At 41.2% G+C, this 16,102-nt stretch overlaps 1 protein-coding gene across 2 annotated transcripts; it reads left to right on the top strand.

The window, feature by feature from the left end:
* The first annotated feature begins 2,620 nt into the window (after nucleotides 1-2,620).
* LOC115782325 (synaptotagmin-5-like) lies at nucleotides 2,621-5,202 on the top strand. 2 transcript variants are annotated; one of them, XM_030732443.1, is made up of 3 exons: nucleotides 3,604-3,679; nucleotides 4,387-4,547; nucleotides 4,668-5,202. In XM_030732443.1, the coding sequence occupies exons 1-3, from the start codon at nucleotides 3,670-3,672 to the stop codon at nucleotides 4,818-4,820; spliced, it is 324 nt and encodes a 107-aa protein (XP_030588303.1). In that variant the 5' UTR covers nucleotides 3,604-3,669; the 3' UTR covers nucleotides 4,821-5,202. The 2 variants fall into 2 exon arrangements, with proteins under 2 accessions (XP_030588302.1, XP_030588303.1); XM_030732442.1 differs by lacking the exons at nucleotides 3,604-3,679; nucleotides 4,668-5,202 and adding an exon at nucleotides 2,621-3,232 and having other exon boundaries at nucleotides 4,387-4,419.
* The last annotated feature ends 10,900 nt before the right edge of the window (nucleotides 5,203-16,102 follow it).

Raw genomic sequence — 16,102 nt, 5'->3', positions numbered from 1 at the left:
ACAAACCAAAAATAATGTTGCTTTGTAATTGCTGGACATATAAATAAGCTGTTGGTTAACAGGCTCACTATATCAACTGGATATTGCTCACTGCACACACATAAATCACAAGTTATTGTTTACTGGGGACATGTGGGGAGGTAGGTGGGGCTTGTGCTAATGAACAAAGCTGTGTCCCCGAGATGGCCATATTAGGGATATCCTCTCTCAATGACATCACATGGGACCAAGAGTTAAAAAACAAAACAAAACACTGCACCCTTTAGCCCACACTATGACCTATTCAGTAACTAGTTAACATTTTAATTCAGTAGCAAAAATCACAACAACGGGGGCCAGTTTTGTACTTTTGTTTGGATATTTTTTTATTTAATTAAAAGATCCAAACAGCATCTCCAACACTGCAAAGTTAGATCCAAGAAGTCAAGAATAAATTCTTGAGTGGCCAGATGGGGGCAGCATTTCCTCACCTACGGACACAGTAGTTCATGTTCAGGGGTGTTATGCGCAAATAAACATGCACATCTCCAAGCTTTGACATCTTTTTCAGTATATTTAACTTCAAACCTGAACTGTGAAGCAAAGAAAAAATAATTTAAACATAAATTTAGTTAATTTTTTCAATCTGTGCATTTTGGCTTCTAATTGTGCATTGACACACAATCATGATTTAAAAAAAAACACCACAGGTTTAAGTTTACTGTAATATTAAAATCTATGCATCACATTGTGCATATGGAAAAGAACCTAAAGGCTGAGCTTTAATTCCTTAACTCTGTAGCAGCTGTACCATGATAGTGCCAATACTAATGGAAAAAAGGAGCTCATGGGTCAAAGGAGCATGGTAGGGGGATGGGTTAAAGGATTTACTGTTAGGATGGTCATCCTATAGTGAAAATGCTGGATTTGCATCTGGAACACTGAAGAGGAAAGATGCTACAGAGGTATTATGAGATGGATATCTCTGCCCACAGTCCCCACCCACCGGGGGGAATAATAGTGTGTAAATCACTTTGTAAAAGAGGTTATCACTGTGCTGGTCTGTAGACTGGAATATACAGTATGTAGAGAGTTTGGATAGGAGGATGACTTTCTCACTTTGAATAGAGAAATAGAGCTGCAGCTACAGAGAGCTTCTCAGCTATCACTTCTGGAGGGAGCCGCATCCTGCATGAAAACTCTTCAAACTAAATGTAAAGAGCTGACTTTTTTTTTTTTTGGTAATTCTGAGTAACAAAGATGTTTTGATGGGAGCCAGTGCAAATTTTTTTTTTGCCTTTTTTACTAGTAGTACAAAATAATGTTGGCTGGTTTTGGTTTGGACTGAAAACCTAAATGCATTTTCATCAGTCAAGCAAAAGCTCTTCTTTACTCGGACCTTTGGGATTCTACTTGTGGATTTCCTAAAATAGGCTCTATTGCTGGCACCATGCCTTACCATGACGAGGAGTACCCCGGTCAGCCTCTCTGGCAGTCTGTGCTGCTTTTCTGCTGCACGGGCATGATTGAGGGCATCATGGTCATTCTGTTCTTCTGGCTTCTGGTGCAGGTCCTTTTTACCAAACAATTAGAAGGTATGGTATCCGAGTCTAAAGCAACGACCACATTACCAGAGAGACGTGCTGATGAAACATCTCCCTGGTCCATGACAGATGTGATTCTTTTGCCTTTGTTCTGTTCAAATGTGCACAAAACAAAACTATAACATCAAATGTTTCTTTCCTATGTTGCTGTGTTTTTGGTACATTTTGTGTTGCTAAATCTCCTGGATAATTACATGATTTTGACTGATTCAAACACAGAAACCTCCTTTTATAACCCATGTTTACACAAATGAAGGGCTATAAATTTTGCTACCCATCTGTTCCAATCATATTATTAATATTATTTCAGTGTATATATTGGCATGTCAGCATTTTTAAGATAGCTTCGACAAAATAAGAACCAGTCATTTAGTAGTTTACTAATATGAAATGGAGGGGCCTGCACATGGGCCAAAATACTACATTAGAAGAAGAAGAAAGAGCTTTATTTGTCACATACATATACATGCAGTGAGATTCATTCTCTGCATTTAACCCATCACACACATTGAGTATGTAGTACACACAGCACAGCATGGAGCAGGGGATTATGTAATTCTCAGAGTTGACTGGGGTGAATTACAATAAACCTCTGCCACCTGGTCTTATTATCTTCTGTGATTTCTGCAGTTCACCTGCAGATTCTTCTTCTGGTTGGACTGATCACCTTTTGTCTGTGTTTGGTCCTGGGATGTCTTCTGTGCTTGTGGAAAAGTAAAGTTTGTCGAGCCAAAGGCAAAGCTCCTGTGACATCAGCAACAGCTCCTGCTGAACCTGTGACCTTTCCTCAGAGTCCACCTCCTGCAACAGCAGCAACAGCATCCAAGCAGCAATTCGAGGAGCTGGATGAAGATGTGCTGGAGTATCCGTCCACATTCAGCAGCGCTGCTACTTCAGAGGGTGAATTCAGCTCTCTGGCATTTTCTAATCAAACTCAAACTCCCTGTGACCAAAAGGAGCCCCCAGAGTCATATTTTTCCCTGCGCCGCCTCAGCACGCCTCTGCTCACATCACCCCTTTATAAACCATTAGACCCGAGTCATAGTTCACTGCCTTCATTTCCCAAACTGGGACTACTGGCAAAAACACGTAAGGCTATGCAGAGACGCTGCACTGTAACTGGGGAACATACATCTTATAACGAGCGCAGTAGACTCACCAGACCCGGCGCTGACTCTCCTTCTCTGAAAGAAAAACCTATCCCATTGGCCCCACTAAGTTATGGCTCCAGTGCAAGCTGCCAACATCCAGTATCACCAAAACCCTGCCTCCATTTCACTATGGCCTTCTCTCCAGAGCAGCAAACCCTGACAGTCACTGTCATCAGCCTCACTGGGACACCTCACAACCTGGAAGACGTGTATGTGCAAGGCAGCCTGACACCTCTGTACCTCTTTCCAATACAAGCCTGTGTCCAGACCAGCTCCAGCTCTGAAGCCCACAGCCTGGAGCTGCTTTTCAAGGTGAGCTCTGTGGAGGAGCTCCAAAGATGTGTACTGAGAATAGCTGTGAATGCACGGGAACCAATGAGCCGCAGATGCGCAGATCTGGGTGAACTGGAAGCCGAGTGCGCAGGAAGAGACTGGACACCACAGACGCCACTTCACCTTGCAAAAGAACTTAACCAAAGCGAATGGAAAATAAAAAAGGTAGTGACGTTTATATATGTGTGAGTAGTTTAAATGTCTATACTTGGAGGTATAGCAAGATTGATTAATTAGGAACCCTTTGGCTATACATCTGTCACTAGACCCCCTTTGATCATAATTTTAGCACTTTGAACAATCACAAAATGGAAGAAATGTAAAAAACTTTCTGAAAACTTTCTGTAGTTTTATTTCTTTAATGCTGTGTGTGACAGAGCTAAATTTTCAAGTTGCATTTCCTGCTGATTAAGAATGCCCTTTTTGCTCTTTGGACTTTCGCCCTTTGACTGCAGAGTCTGACCTCTCAGGATGCACTGATGTGTAAGGGGCTTAGCTGTCCTCCACAGATCTTCATTTTGCTTCATTATCAGACTCTGTCCCACTGTGTTAAAGCCACGGTCCTCAGAGCTGATAATCTAGACAGCCTTGTTTCTACATCAATGGCAGCAGGTAAAAGCAGAGTTTGGTGTCACTTAACCTTGACAAAATGTCTATTTGATTTCAGAATGCCATAAGGGCATCATGCATAGATGCATTATATAAGAGTGCGTGGGCAGAACTAACTTTTTTCTTTCGGGGGTAGAGGTAAAGTAATTCCCTATGTTTGCTTTTAATGTTTAAGGGATTAATGATGTCTTACAGGACCAGAATGCATCAGGAGATCATCCCTTTTTTTAATGACATTGTGGTTTAATCCTTTACTATTCACAATCCTCAGGAAAACGTTCCAATCTCCACTGGTACTCTTATCTGACAGGTCTAATCTTTGTTTGCGTTGGTCTGTCAAGGCATTATTTTTTTCATAGCAGGCAAGCTCATCCTGTATGCAGATCCATGTTGTTTCATGATATCAGTTTCTTGTGCAATATGTCACATAAGCATGACTCACAATCGGATTATCTCTTTATTTTGTTTCAGAACCTGAAAGTACTTGTTCATGAATAATACAGCATAGAGAACTTATATTTTATATACGAGGGAAAATGTGGTGCAACTACAGTATAAATTCCAGTATAAATTTCAGCTAAAAATGTAAATTGGAAAATGTATTTCAGTCTTTTTCAACAATATCATCATTTGCTATATTCAAGATCTAAGCAAAAAACAAGTAGTATTTATGAAAGTTATACATATTGTGTTTGTGTACACATGTATAGATTACCAGGTGGTGATCAATCTGCATCACAAGGGAGTTTTGATCAGCAGCAGAGAGACTAAAGCCGGGTCCTGTACTGTGTGGAATACTTCTTTCCTGTTTGACCTGCCTCCAGGAGACATCAGTCAGCTGCCCCTCATGTTTGAATTCATAATAACACAGGTAAGGAGTGAATTTTTATTTCATCATTATTTATTATGTAATATGACATGAACAGCTCTATTTATCCTGCAAAATAAACGCAACAGAATTCAACAGCTCCTCTTTTTACTAATGCGACAGAATGCAGTCCTGTCAGAAGCTAAAGCTGTTGGTCGAGTCTTCATTGGAGCAGAGGCTGCGGATGCGGGACGTGCTCACTGGAGGGACATGTGCAGCCGGCATGTGGAGCAGGCGCGCTGGCACACTGTTCAACCCGAAACCACAACAAAATAAGACTATTAAATGACTCGTGGACCAGATGTACTGTTGAGCTCTTTGTGCAGCAACAATGGGGTTAGACATGAAGTGAACACGGTTGGAGCAAAGCCTGTGATCTAGTTCGAGATGCCTCTCTCTCCTTCTTTTATAAAGTATACTAAACATAACCTTTGAATCTGGCAGCTTACTTCATCTACAAAGATTCCCATCTCTGGCATGCTGATGCAGTCGCTGCCCTGAGCTGCTGCTGTTTCAGGCCCTCCACCACCCCAGTAAATCAATTCTCTAAACGTGGCCTTATTTCAATTAGTTGTGCAATTGCAACTTTGCAGTCTTGTATCCATTTGGTTTCTATCCCCAAAACATTTGAACACTGAACACTGTAGTCTTTCAAATACTGAAGTATTTGATCCTTGTCACTAAAATTCATTCTGCCATCAATTTGTATGAGTAAATATTCATTGTCATTTGACAGTTCTTTAAACATTTCTTTAAAGTAATATTTCTAGCTGTAGAACTCCATGTAAAAATGAGGAGGAATCAAGTTATATAAATAAAAACAAACAGATTTGCCTAAGGAACCTTGGTGGGATTTATTAGTTACTACTTGAACGTTACTCAGCTAAAAATGCTAAAATTGTTATTGGGGTTCCAGTCAGTGATTCGCTGTTACACTGATACAGAAAATAATGCAATTTGAATCAAAAACAATACTCTATAAAGTAACAGGCATAAAGCTGGCTGGTATTTTGCTCAGTTTTGGAGTCCTCACAAATACATCATTTAACCTCTCCTTCCTCTTCATCGGGGCTACAGATATCTACAAGTTCAGCTAGGAATACTCCATCAGGATACAGGGGCAGTGTCCATGTCCAGTCTGAGCACTGAGAAGATTTATCTGAGTGCTCTTCTGCAGGGCTAAGATCCTCGACTGACCTCTTCAACCTTAAAGCTTGACAAAAAGGAAAAAAAAAGGGGGGGGGGGGGCATAATTAGAAGAAGGTTCAAAATTTCCAAACTTCAAATCCAACAAGAATTCTACAAAGACAGAAGAAAGGATGCAAACATAGAAACAGAAGATGAATTCATTTAAACCGGGGACTTCTCCACAAATAATCATCATCGGTGCCTTTTTTGTTTGTTTGTTTCTTTTAGATTAAACTTTATGGCCATTTGTGGACACGTCCCTGCTTGGGATGAAGACATCCAAAAGAAGACTTCAAACACAACACAGCCACACACATTTCTACACGACCAATTATACTGATTTGAGCGCAGTGTCACCTTGCAGCTGATTGCCATTTTTTGCCTTCAGATTGGTGATTTCTGCAGTCATAGCTGACATCTGATGGAGGAGAGGAACAGTTTCAGACCTCTGACTTCATAATTGTTCTTGCAGGTGTCCATCAGCCATATTAATTTTAGAAAAGGAAGTCAAAGATGTGGAAACACACTTACTCATTCCTATCCTCATTCCTATTCCTGTCCTTTAATGGTTGAGTCCACTGTGTTCCTACTGAATGGTTAACTCCTTTGCTTCATATCCGATTATTTACCAAATATAAGGAGTCATATTTGAGATTATGGCTGAAATGTTTTTTTTCCATGTACCATGTAAGCAGCTATGCACCCAGAATGACAGCCCTATTCATGTACTGGATGCTCTTTGATTAAAGTAGAAGCTGGGATTAGTGTTCTCTGCACATATGCGCATGTATATGTAATGAAAGTGAGGGCAGGTCTTAATTTCACAAATATAATCTGTGCCACGATAATGCCACTAATGATATTAAGTTGAATCAGCTGCAGATGTTATATGTATACAATTTATAAAGCAGCCCAACATGCACACAGGAAAATATAGATGGTCCTCTGAGTGGAGTGTTGAATGGAGAGATTATGGTGAGGTTTTATTCTTTTACGGTAGTTGGATTTTATGTATTTTTCAACTTGGTAATGCTTTCTGCAGTTTAAGCATTTATAACCTCTGGGTGTCTCTGGTGGAGGAGGCTTTCCTCATCATGGGTCTCCTTTTCTGCCTCTCCCTCCTCCTCTACTGGACAGTCGTTAATCTCCTCATCCTCCTCAAACACTGGCATCAAACCTGAGGCCTGCTGCCAGTTTCTCCTGCCTGCCGCAGCCTGAAAGAAAAGTCAAAACAGAAGCTGAAATGTTTGCTTTGGTCTTAGTATCATCTATATCATGGTGTACAATGCTTGCTGGTCAGGATCATCATTTTTTTTTCTGTTTTAATGGCTGAGGCTTCTTACCTTAACAGGTTTAACTGTGGGAGTCCACTCTTGAGGTGAAGAGGCTCCGGTGCTGTTAGCCTTCTGTGCCTCCTTCCCCTCTCGCTCCTTAAATAAACTCTTTAACTACAGATAGAATATAACATGTTTAGTTAATCAGGCTTGTTGTCATTTACAGCTGGTATGAAACAAGGCTGGCTACACTAGCATCTCTGTGATGCTGTAATTAGTCTGAGTGAGCTTTCTAGCTCTATGCTGGCATTCATCGACAGTGGTGTCAGAATGCTAACATGTTAACACTGGTTTAATATGTTATCCTGGCAGGCTTCACTGTGTAGATGAGGCAGCTGGGAATATTGTAGCTGTTTATTAAATTAAGTATGTGACATATTAAACATTAGAACCAATGTGTATATAGGATAGTGTATTTTATTTTTATGGCAACTCGTTTAAAATTTGCTGAGATTTTTTCCCCTGACAACCACAAATTTAGGGAAGTTGTTATCCTGTGTGACCTATCAAAGTCTGTGGAAAATCCTACGGCTCCCCTACAATTCTTCTTAATATAGCAGAAAGTTCATAAGCAGGCTGATTAACATTGCCACTCTGAAGCCACAATGCTGGCCTGGATTTTTAAAAAAAGGGAGTTGAAATCATGCTGACATCATACACTACCTGCTCAGTGACCATTCTCCTTTGCTGCTCTGTGTCTGAATTAAGCGGACGGACAGTTTTGCCCCTCCGGCCTTCAACAGAGGGTTTCCCATTTTCAGCCTGTGGACAAAATGTGTCTCATTTGTTAATTTACAAACACCGGTGGCTTTGAAAATATTCCATTTATGAACTTTACCGTGTAAAACTGCCTCAGAGTTTGAAGCCTCTGGCCTGGCAGCATTTGGTTCACCCTCCCTGGGCTCTCTGAAAACATGAGGAAGCTGTTTCAGAGCTCAGTAAAGGAAAACCAGTGCACAGTCCTTGAAAGCTGCCTCATACCCTCTGAGTCAGGAGTCAGCATATCTGGTAGAAGGCTTCCCTCATCTTGGCAATCTTCAGGAACCTTTTTCCTGAGCTTTTATGCAGAACAGGTTCATAAGAAGGAGAGATGAATATACCTTCTGGGTCATATTTGGTTAAATATGTGATAATTTATAGTACGATGAGGTTATAGTGACACTACCTTGTGTTCCAGGGCAGAAATCTTTCTTTTAGCCTCATTTCTTTCCATCTCTCTCAGCCTTTCTAGAGTCTTTAAAGCATGTTCTCTAAGACAGCAGGCATGGTTATCTGTCATACAATCATTTTCAGAGTCTACAAGAATATATTATACGTAAATTATAAGTCAAGAAAGCCTACTTTTCACTTAGTTCCCTCTCTCTTTCTGCAAGTTTTTGCTTCAGTCTTTCAACCTCACCGCTTTGGATGCTGACCTGTAAATCACGAAGGACAGCTAGCAGGACTCCATGTACACAAACATTTACATGAAAACATCATCTTCCCTTCACAGTCCCCCTCACTTTAGGTTAAGGTATTGAAAATGCGCGTAAGTGAGGGAGGAATATCTTGTTACCTGAAAGGATTTGTTTTGGCGGCTCTGGAAGTCTGATGGTGGCTCCCGTGACAAAGAGGATTCTGATAAGCTGATTTAAATAGAAAATCGTGATGAAGAGGCAGCTCATAAAATTTCATTTTGAGCACTTTGCTGACATTGTATTTTGAAATGGGAAATCTCATCAAAATCTACTTACCATGTCTCTGTCCCTTTGTCCCGAGTCTGCACTGTTCCACCTGCAAATACAACACCCCCTTGTGTCAGAGAATTCAATGACTCTTATTCTCTAAAGCTGGATGACTATAAAATATCTGATCAGCATCCTTCTCCAGAATATTTTCCCTTGGCACAGATTTCTGAGAAGTATGGTCACCTTTACCTTTATCCTTATCTCTGTGAAGCAGTGTCTGATTCCTGCTCCTTTCCAGCTCCAGCTTTTCAAGCTTATCCCTCAGCAGAAAGTCACATCCCCCCTGAAAGTTATAAGTGTTTAGTTAACGTCTACTAACATATCTAATGCACCTTTAATTAGTAGATCGTCTCAGTTCCTTAATCTGCAGACGAAAAGCTACAGGCTTTTTATATTCAGGGGCACTTTTTAGGAAAGTCACAGTGTTGTGCCTGAATAATATCTGCATATTCATATATGTATTCTGGAGTTTTCACTGATGAGAAGCAGCTTATGTAGAGAGGTATACTTTCCCTCTCTACATATACTTTTAGTGTAGCATGGCCTACAGTATAACTAATATAGATGTCATCGTTAAGCGCATGGTGAAAGGATGCACTTACTTTATTTCTGGAATTCCCCTTTAATTCCTCTAACTCCTCTTGTGTAGACTGCAGGGTCAAAGCCACCTTTTGCCATTTCTCTGTCCAATGTAAGGCCACAGCTTTTAGTTCCTTGATAGTCTGGACTCTCACTATATCTTGATTGCGACACTCTTCCTCCCGCATCTGTAGCATCTTCTCCTTCTCGAGCAGCTCACCCTCCAAATGCAGACGCTGATCCTGCAGTTTCTGGTTTTCTAATTTCAAGACTTCCACAGATTCCCTGGAGAAAGAGTTTGAAATTTCCAGTGATGAGAACTGTACTATACTGCATAGTAATTAACAAAAAAAACATCTTCTCATATTGAAGAATGTGTCTGATCTCCATCTCACCTGTGCTGACAGCACGTTTTCTGCATTTCTTGTAGTCCGCCTTTAGTGTCACTCTGCAGCTCCTCTTTTTCTCTGATCAGCTGAGAGCACCGTGCCTCCAGATCTGTGATCTGTTTGGCGTTTAGGATTTTCTTATCTGTTAGCTCCTGTATGCTGTGTTGTGATATCTCCAGCTTCTGCTTGATCATTTCAAGCTCTCCTCCTAGTTTTTCATTTCCCTGGTGCAATCACAGAGAGGCAGTACTTTAATTAAGAACCCTCCCCAAATAAGGAATAGCCACTTAAAGCTTACAACCTCTCCGAGAGCCTTTGAGTCTTCCTTAATCACTACACCTTCCTGGCCCTGTTTGTTGTTGTGAGAATCTGCATTAGCCAGGTGGTCAAGCAACTCATGACCCTCTGAACTATGTTGAGTCTCCTCCAGCTGCACCTCCAGGACTTGAGCCCTTTGGAGAAGCTCTGCTTTCTCCTATAGCACATCCAGAAACCAAGCCATAGTTTTAAATCACAGTTCTTTGATCTATGATGCCTCAGAAGTGGATTGTGGCTCATAGTTAAAGACAATACCTGGATCAGGTGATCTTTGTCAGACAGAGCCTCAGTCAATTTGGCCTTCATTTCTTTTATATTGTCCTCCAACTTTAATACTTGAGTTGATAAGATTGCTTTTTCCTGAGTGGAAGGGAAGAAAAAGGAAGGCAATGTTTAAAGATGAAATTTAGCAGTCTGTATTGTACAAAAAAATTACTTACGATGAGGCAAAACACCCCGACCAATACCGGACTTATGAAACTCATAACTGAAACAAATATTGATATTTAAAGGTTAAAAAAAAAAAAAAAAGCAGAAAGCTCTGATAACATAATGAAACATTTTTCATTTAAAACTGATCACTCATCTCTTCTCTGATAGACAAAATTATAGAATGTTAACCAGTCAAATGATTTCTGTACCTCAGCTTTTTTGAGGGGCTGGAATGCACAACGGAATAAGTTAATAATGATTTAATAGGTTAATATCCAATTTATCAGTGTGGATGTGTAATGAAATACTGAACCCATGGCAAACTGACCAGGCATGCTTGGCTGATCTTGTTGTTGGCTTCACTCAGCTGGGTCTGCAGTTCAGAGTGATTCTGTGCAGTGCGGCTCAGCTTCTTGTTCAGCTCCTCTATTTGACTCGACAGCGTCCTCTGTGTCTGGGTACACAGAAACAGAACGCACACTAAACAGATGAAAATTATACACAACTGTCTGCAACAACATGAAACCACTAACCACTATATTTAAAGGTAAGGACTGCTCAGGGACATTTAACAAACTGGAAATCTAGAGCTTACATGAAATGTCCTCATTTTAAAAATCAGATCTCGGATCTGTACATGATGTTCAGTTATGATTTTTTTCATATTGTGAAACTTTCTGCAAAACAACCTGAGGTATACTAACTTTGTATTAGTCAAGGTTGCATGAAAATACTGCAGTTTAGTGCAGGATAAACAGGTTAGTTTGCTGTACTGTGATCAATTTACAGTAAAGCTGTGTTGGACTGGTGCACAGCAGCTGTGGTGTTCATGGTCAGAGTTACATCAAGTGTAGCAGAGAGGAGTTTGAATTTAAGCTGATGATGTTTAGATTCATTCACTCAATTAATCTTTATACCAAGCGTATACTGTCTAGTATAAAGACAGTATAAACAGTACAGTGTCAGCGTAGGGGTCAGAAGTCAGCCAAGATAGCTTGTGAAAATTCTACTTGCTGAATTCAGTTGCATAAATTCACAAAGAGCAGTAAACCTCAGAGCAGCAGCAGCACAGATCAGCTGATCACAGCCTGCACACAAGGTAAATCTACTGGAGCTCACAATATAAATTACTGTGAGTTGTGATTCTTTTCCCCACACTGAGCCACTACAACTAATCTTAAGGTTCCCCCACCTGCTGAATCCCACTCAGGGGTTACCTGACTGTAGTCATTTTTATGTTTAGGTGCAGAGACAAAGTAAAAAAAAAAAAAGAAAAAAGTTTGCATTCCCTATTATTACTTTATTATTATTATATTAATATAGCACAAGGTTCAGTTAGCTTTACACAGCTGGTAGAAATGTCCTCCAAAGAGCTACTTTTACTTTCTTACTTTGAGTAATTACAGAGCCTGTACTTTTTCACTTTTACTTGAGTGAAGAAGTTGAATCAGTATGTCTGTGTAGATTCTCAGTCATCCAGGTCATAGTAGTCTCTGGAGCTTGAAAAAGGCGACTGGACTTCTTTTTGTTTCTTGAAGACGTTACACCTCTCATCCGAAAGGCTTCTTCAGTTCTCAACCAAATGGTGGAGAGACCCAGGTATTTAAACCCCTGTGGGCGTGGTCCCCTGGAGGTGGTTATGACCCTCTATTGATCATGTGCTTGAACACATGTGCCCAGGTGTGAAGGGGGCGTGGGTCATATTTAATCAGTGGTTTCAGTTGAAACCAATTTAGGACTCCGCTCCATTGTTTCCTGTGGCCTATTGAGGTCACTGGAACAAAGGTGTGAATGGGGGTTGAGACGTCTGGGAAGGGAGCTCAGGACAGCACTGTAAGCGGGGGAAAGTTGGTGACGTAATCCACCTCCTCTGTTCAATGATGGTTGTTCACAGTGGACATAGATGGCTTCTTTCACTCCTCTTTCAAACCATCTGTTTTCCCTGTCCAAAATGTGGACATTGGCATCCTCAAAAGAGTGCCCTTTTTCCTTCAGATGCAGATGTACTGCTGAATCTTGTCCTGTCGAGGTGGCTTTTCTATGTTGTGTCATTCGTTTGTGAAGAGGCTGTTTGGTTTCACCAATGTAGAGGTCCGAGCACTCTTCACTGCACTGAACAGCATACACTACATCGCTGATCTTGTGTTTGGCGGGTTTGTCCTTGGGATGAACCAGTTTTTGTCTTAGGGTGTGACTTGGTTTGAAGTATACTGAGATGTCATGCTTGGAGAAAATTCTTCTGAGTTTCTCTGACAAGCCTGACACATATGGGATGACAATGTTGTTCCTCTTGTCCTTCCTATTCTCTGTAGTTTGTGTTTGGCCTTCATTCCTGTGCATCTTAGCTGATTTGATGAAGGCCCAGTTGGGGTAACCGCATGTTTTGAGGGCTTTCTCAATGTGTGTGTGTTCCTTATGCTTCCCTTCTGCCTTAGAGGGAACACTTTCCGCACGGTGTTGCAGGGTCCTGATCACCCCAAGTTTGTGTTCCAGAGGGTGGTGGGAGTCAAAGGGGAGATACTGGTCTGTGTGTGTGGGCTTCCGGTAAACTTCAATGTTGAGGCTTCCATCTTCCTCGATAAGCACCGCACAGTCCAGGAATGGTAACTTGTTATCTCTGGTGTCCTCCCTGGTAAAACGTATGTATTTTATCCACTGAGTTAATGTGACGAGTGAAGGCTTCTACTTCTTGGGTTTTGATTTTGACCCAGGTGTCATCTACATATCTGTACCAGTGGCTAGGTGCCATCCCTTTGAAAGAACCAAGAGCTTTACTTTCCACTTCCTCCATGTAAAGGTTGGCTACAATGGGAGACACTGGGGAGCCCATGGCACATCCATGCTTCTGTCTGTAGAAGTACTGAATCAGTACTTCAACTTTTACCGGAGTATTTTTTTTACACAAGTATCTGTACTTGTACTTTAGTAGAGAAGGCCTGTACTTTTGCTGGCTCTGAATATGAGGGTGCACACAAAGCACCCTCTATATAAGGAATTCCCCAACAGCAGCGAGCTCCTTCAGCAGGACAGTGTGAATGCCAGACCACAAAAACAACTCAGGACCAGCTCACGTTGCCCCGGCTTTCAGTCTTCCCTGATCCCAGTCTGACAGAAACAAACCCAATCCACAGAGGGCACTCCACAATCCACAAGGCCCAAAAGATCCCCTACCAGTGTCTTGGTGTTTTACACCAAGAACACCCCCCACCACCACAAAGGTTCCAGAGGGTCAGACATGATTTTGTGAAACAAGGGGGAGCTACAGAATATTTGCATTTGATTTTAGCATTGCACTAGATTGTCATATTTTTAAATTCACCTCTGTAGAAGTCTGGAGATGTTGGACTGCCTTGTCACGTTCTTCTTCCAGTGTCCTTGCCTTGCCCTCAGCCTTATTCAGGGCCTCGCTCAGCTTCAATAGCTCTGTGTCAATTTTCTGCTCCTCCTGGGTTAAAGCCATTTATAAAAAAAAAAAAAAAAGTGATGTTTAGCAAAGAGAAACAATACAATACAATGGCTTAAACATCTGTCTGTTAAGCCATTTATTTGACTCACGGGTAATGCTATGTTGAGCGAACCGCGAGCTCTCTCGGTTGGTTGATTGATGCTTCCTCTGTCCAAAGCACACCTCATTTGTGACAAATCCTTCTCCAACTTTAAGACCCTTGTGAGCAAATTTCACGAAAATTTTAGTCTCCTCTTAATTCAATCAAACTTTCTTTTGTAAATCTTTTCCTAAACTTACTTTTCATTGAGGTCTCTGCACTGTTTGCTCTTTTCAATTTCAGGTAATTCAGCTGCCTCAATCTCCTGCTCAAGGCTCTTCATCACTTCTGACAGCTGCTGTAGGACACATTATTACACGGTGAGAGGATGCTGTGTGCAAGACAAACCAAATTTTTATCCAGAGCAGCAAACAATGCAGCACAACCAAGGAGAATGACAAATGCAAGGTATTCAAAACAAATATGGCATATCATGTATTTGGTCTTAGACATGTCAATCTGCTTGCCCTAAAATCACTCACCTTGTGCTTCGTGCCAAGCAGCTGTGGTGCAGATACATTGTAGCTCAGCCGCATGTCTCTGGTCTTCAGCCGGTCCAGTTGTGACTCAAGTTGCTCATGAGCCTCCTGCAGCCAGTGCACTGTTTCTGTTTGTCTAAAGCTACTTCCACCCCGGGCAGCCCTTAATTCAGCCTCTGATGACAGTGTGGCACTCTCAGGCCCCAGATGGGACAATGATTGCCACTTCCTCAAACCTGGGTCATTTTGCCTGAAGCCACCAGCACTGCCAGATGTTCAGAAACACATAAATTAGCCATAATAAACCAACTTGACTGAAAATTAATGTCTCTATAAAATATTCCCCCAACCTTGTGCTGACTTTGGATAAAAAGCCTGCTCCTGATACAGATGTCATACCACACCATGCTGATGTCTAAAAAGAAAAAGGCATTTTCTTTTAAGTAATTACCCTCTGATTGCTCAAGTTTAGAAAAAACTAAAACGATATCTTGATTTTACCTGGGCTGAAAAGTTAGATCTGGCGTCCCACATGTCCAGGTCTGTGGGAGAAAATGATCTTGAACCCCTGAACATCCTGGAGCATATTCCTATCCAAGTTAATGCTTCTCTCTGTCTGGGAGATGTCACACTCTACATGTCTGCCCACACGTCTGCCCGAGCATCAAGGATAGATTTTCACACAAAGATGGCAGCTCAACATGAGTGGCTATTGATGGATTGTGTGTCCTGATATTTCCGTTGCTTACTTCATGATCATCATCTGGTTTTAACACTTCAGGGTTATTAGAGTGTGTTTATGAAATTTAGATAATTGAGTGGTATTTATTCTTCTTGTGTTTATTACACCAGTCTCCATATCTAAATGCAGGTATGGCAGGCCAACAGATGCGCATGCTGACACTTAAACTGGTTTTTGCAGTTTAAACTAAATGACACTTTCTCTTACTGTACCTTGTTGCAGAAATCCTCTCCTGTGCACTGTCAATTCCCACCTCCTCTTCTTGTAGTTTCACACAGCTTTGATAACATGTTTTTCAGCATACAGCCTTTGAAATGAGTATCCATGGTAGCCTCCGTACACAGGACTCTGTTGGGTGAGTGTATCATGGTTAACACTCCTGGGATAGTCTCTGCATGATCTCACTGTGCCTGCTGACTTACTCATTTGTTGACATGAGTTGTGAGGAACAGCTCCCAAACAACCAGTGCGCTGCTTTTTCTTGATTAATTATGTATAACAACACCTCATTGACTATGATTCCTCTAAGCACAAAAAGGGAAACCAGTGCTTGATATATATGTATATTTTCCTATATTTAAACTTCAGGGAGCAATATGATGGATAATCTTTAGACAATTCTATAAATCAGCGTGAAATATTGCACATGAGTGGCAAGATCCAAATTTGTTTCACTGCGTTAGTGAGTCAGACCATTATTCAGAAGCACTGCTGTGCTAATGAAAAATTTTGCACCAGCAACAAATGTTTAATGATTCCGGAAATGAAGAAACACAAGCTAACCAAATCCATTTGGATTGGCAGTTTACAAGTAGGTACTAGAGT

This window comes from Archocentrus centrarchus, chromosome 6 (genome assembly GCF_007364275.1).
Source record: "Archocentrus centrarchus isolate MPI-CPG fArcCen1 chromosome 6, fArcCen1, whole genome shotgun sequence".
In the NCBI taxonomy this organism is placed as follows: domain Eukaryota; kingdom Metazoa; phylum Chordata; class Actinopteri; order Cichliformes; family Cichlidae; genus Archocentrus; species Archocentrus centrarchus.
Note: the sequence above shows the minus strand (reverse complement) of the source record. Positions and strands in the feature narration are given on the sequence as shown.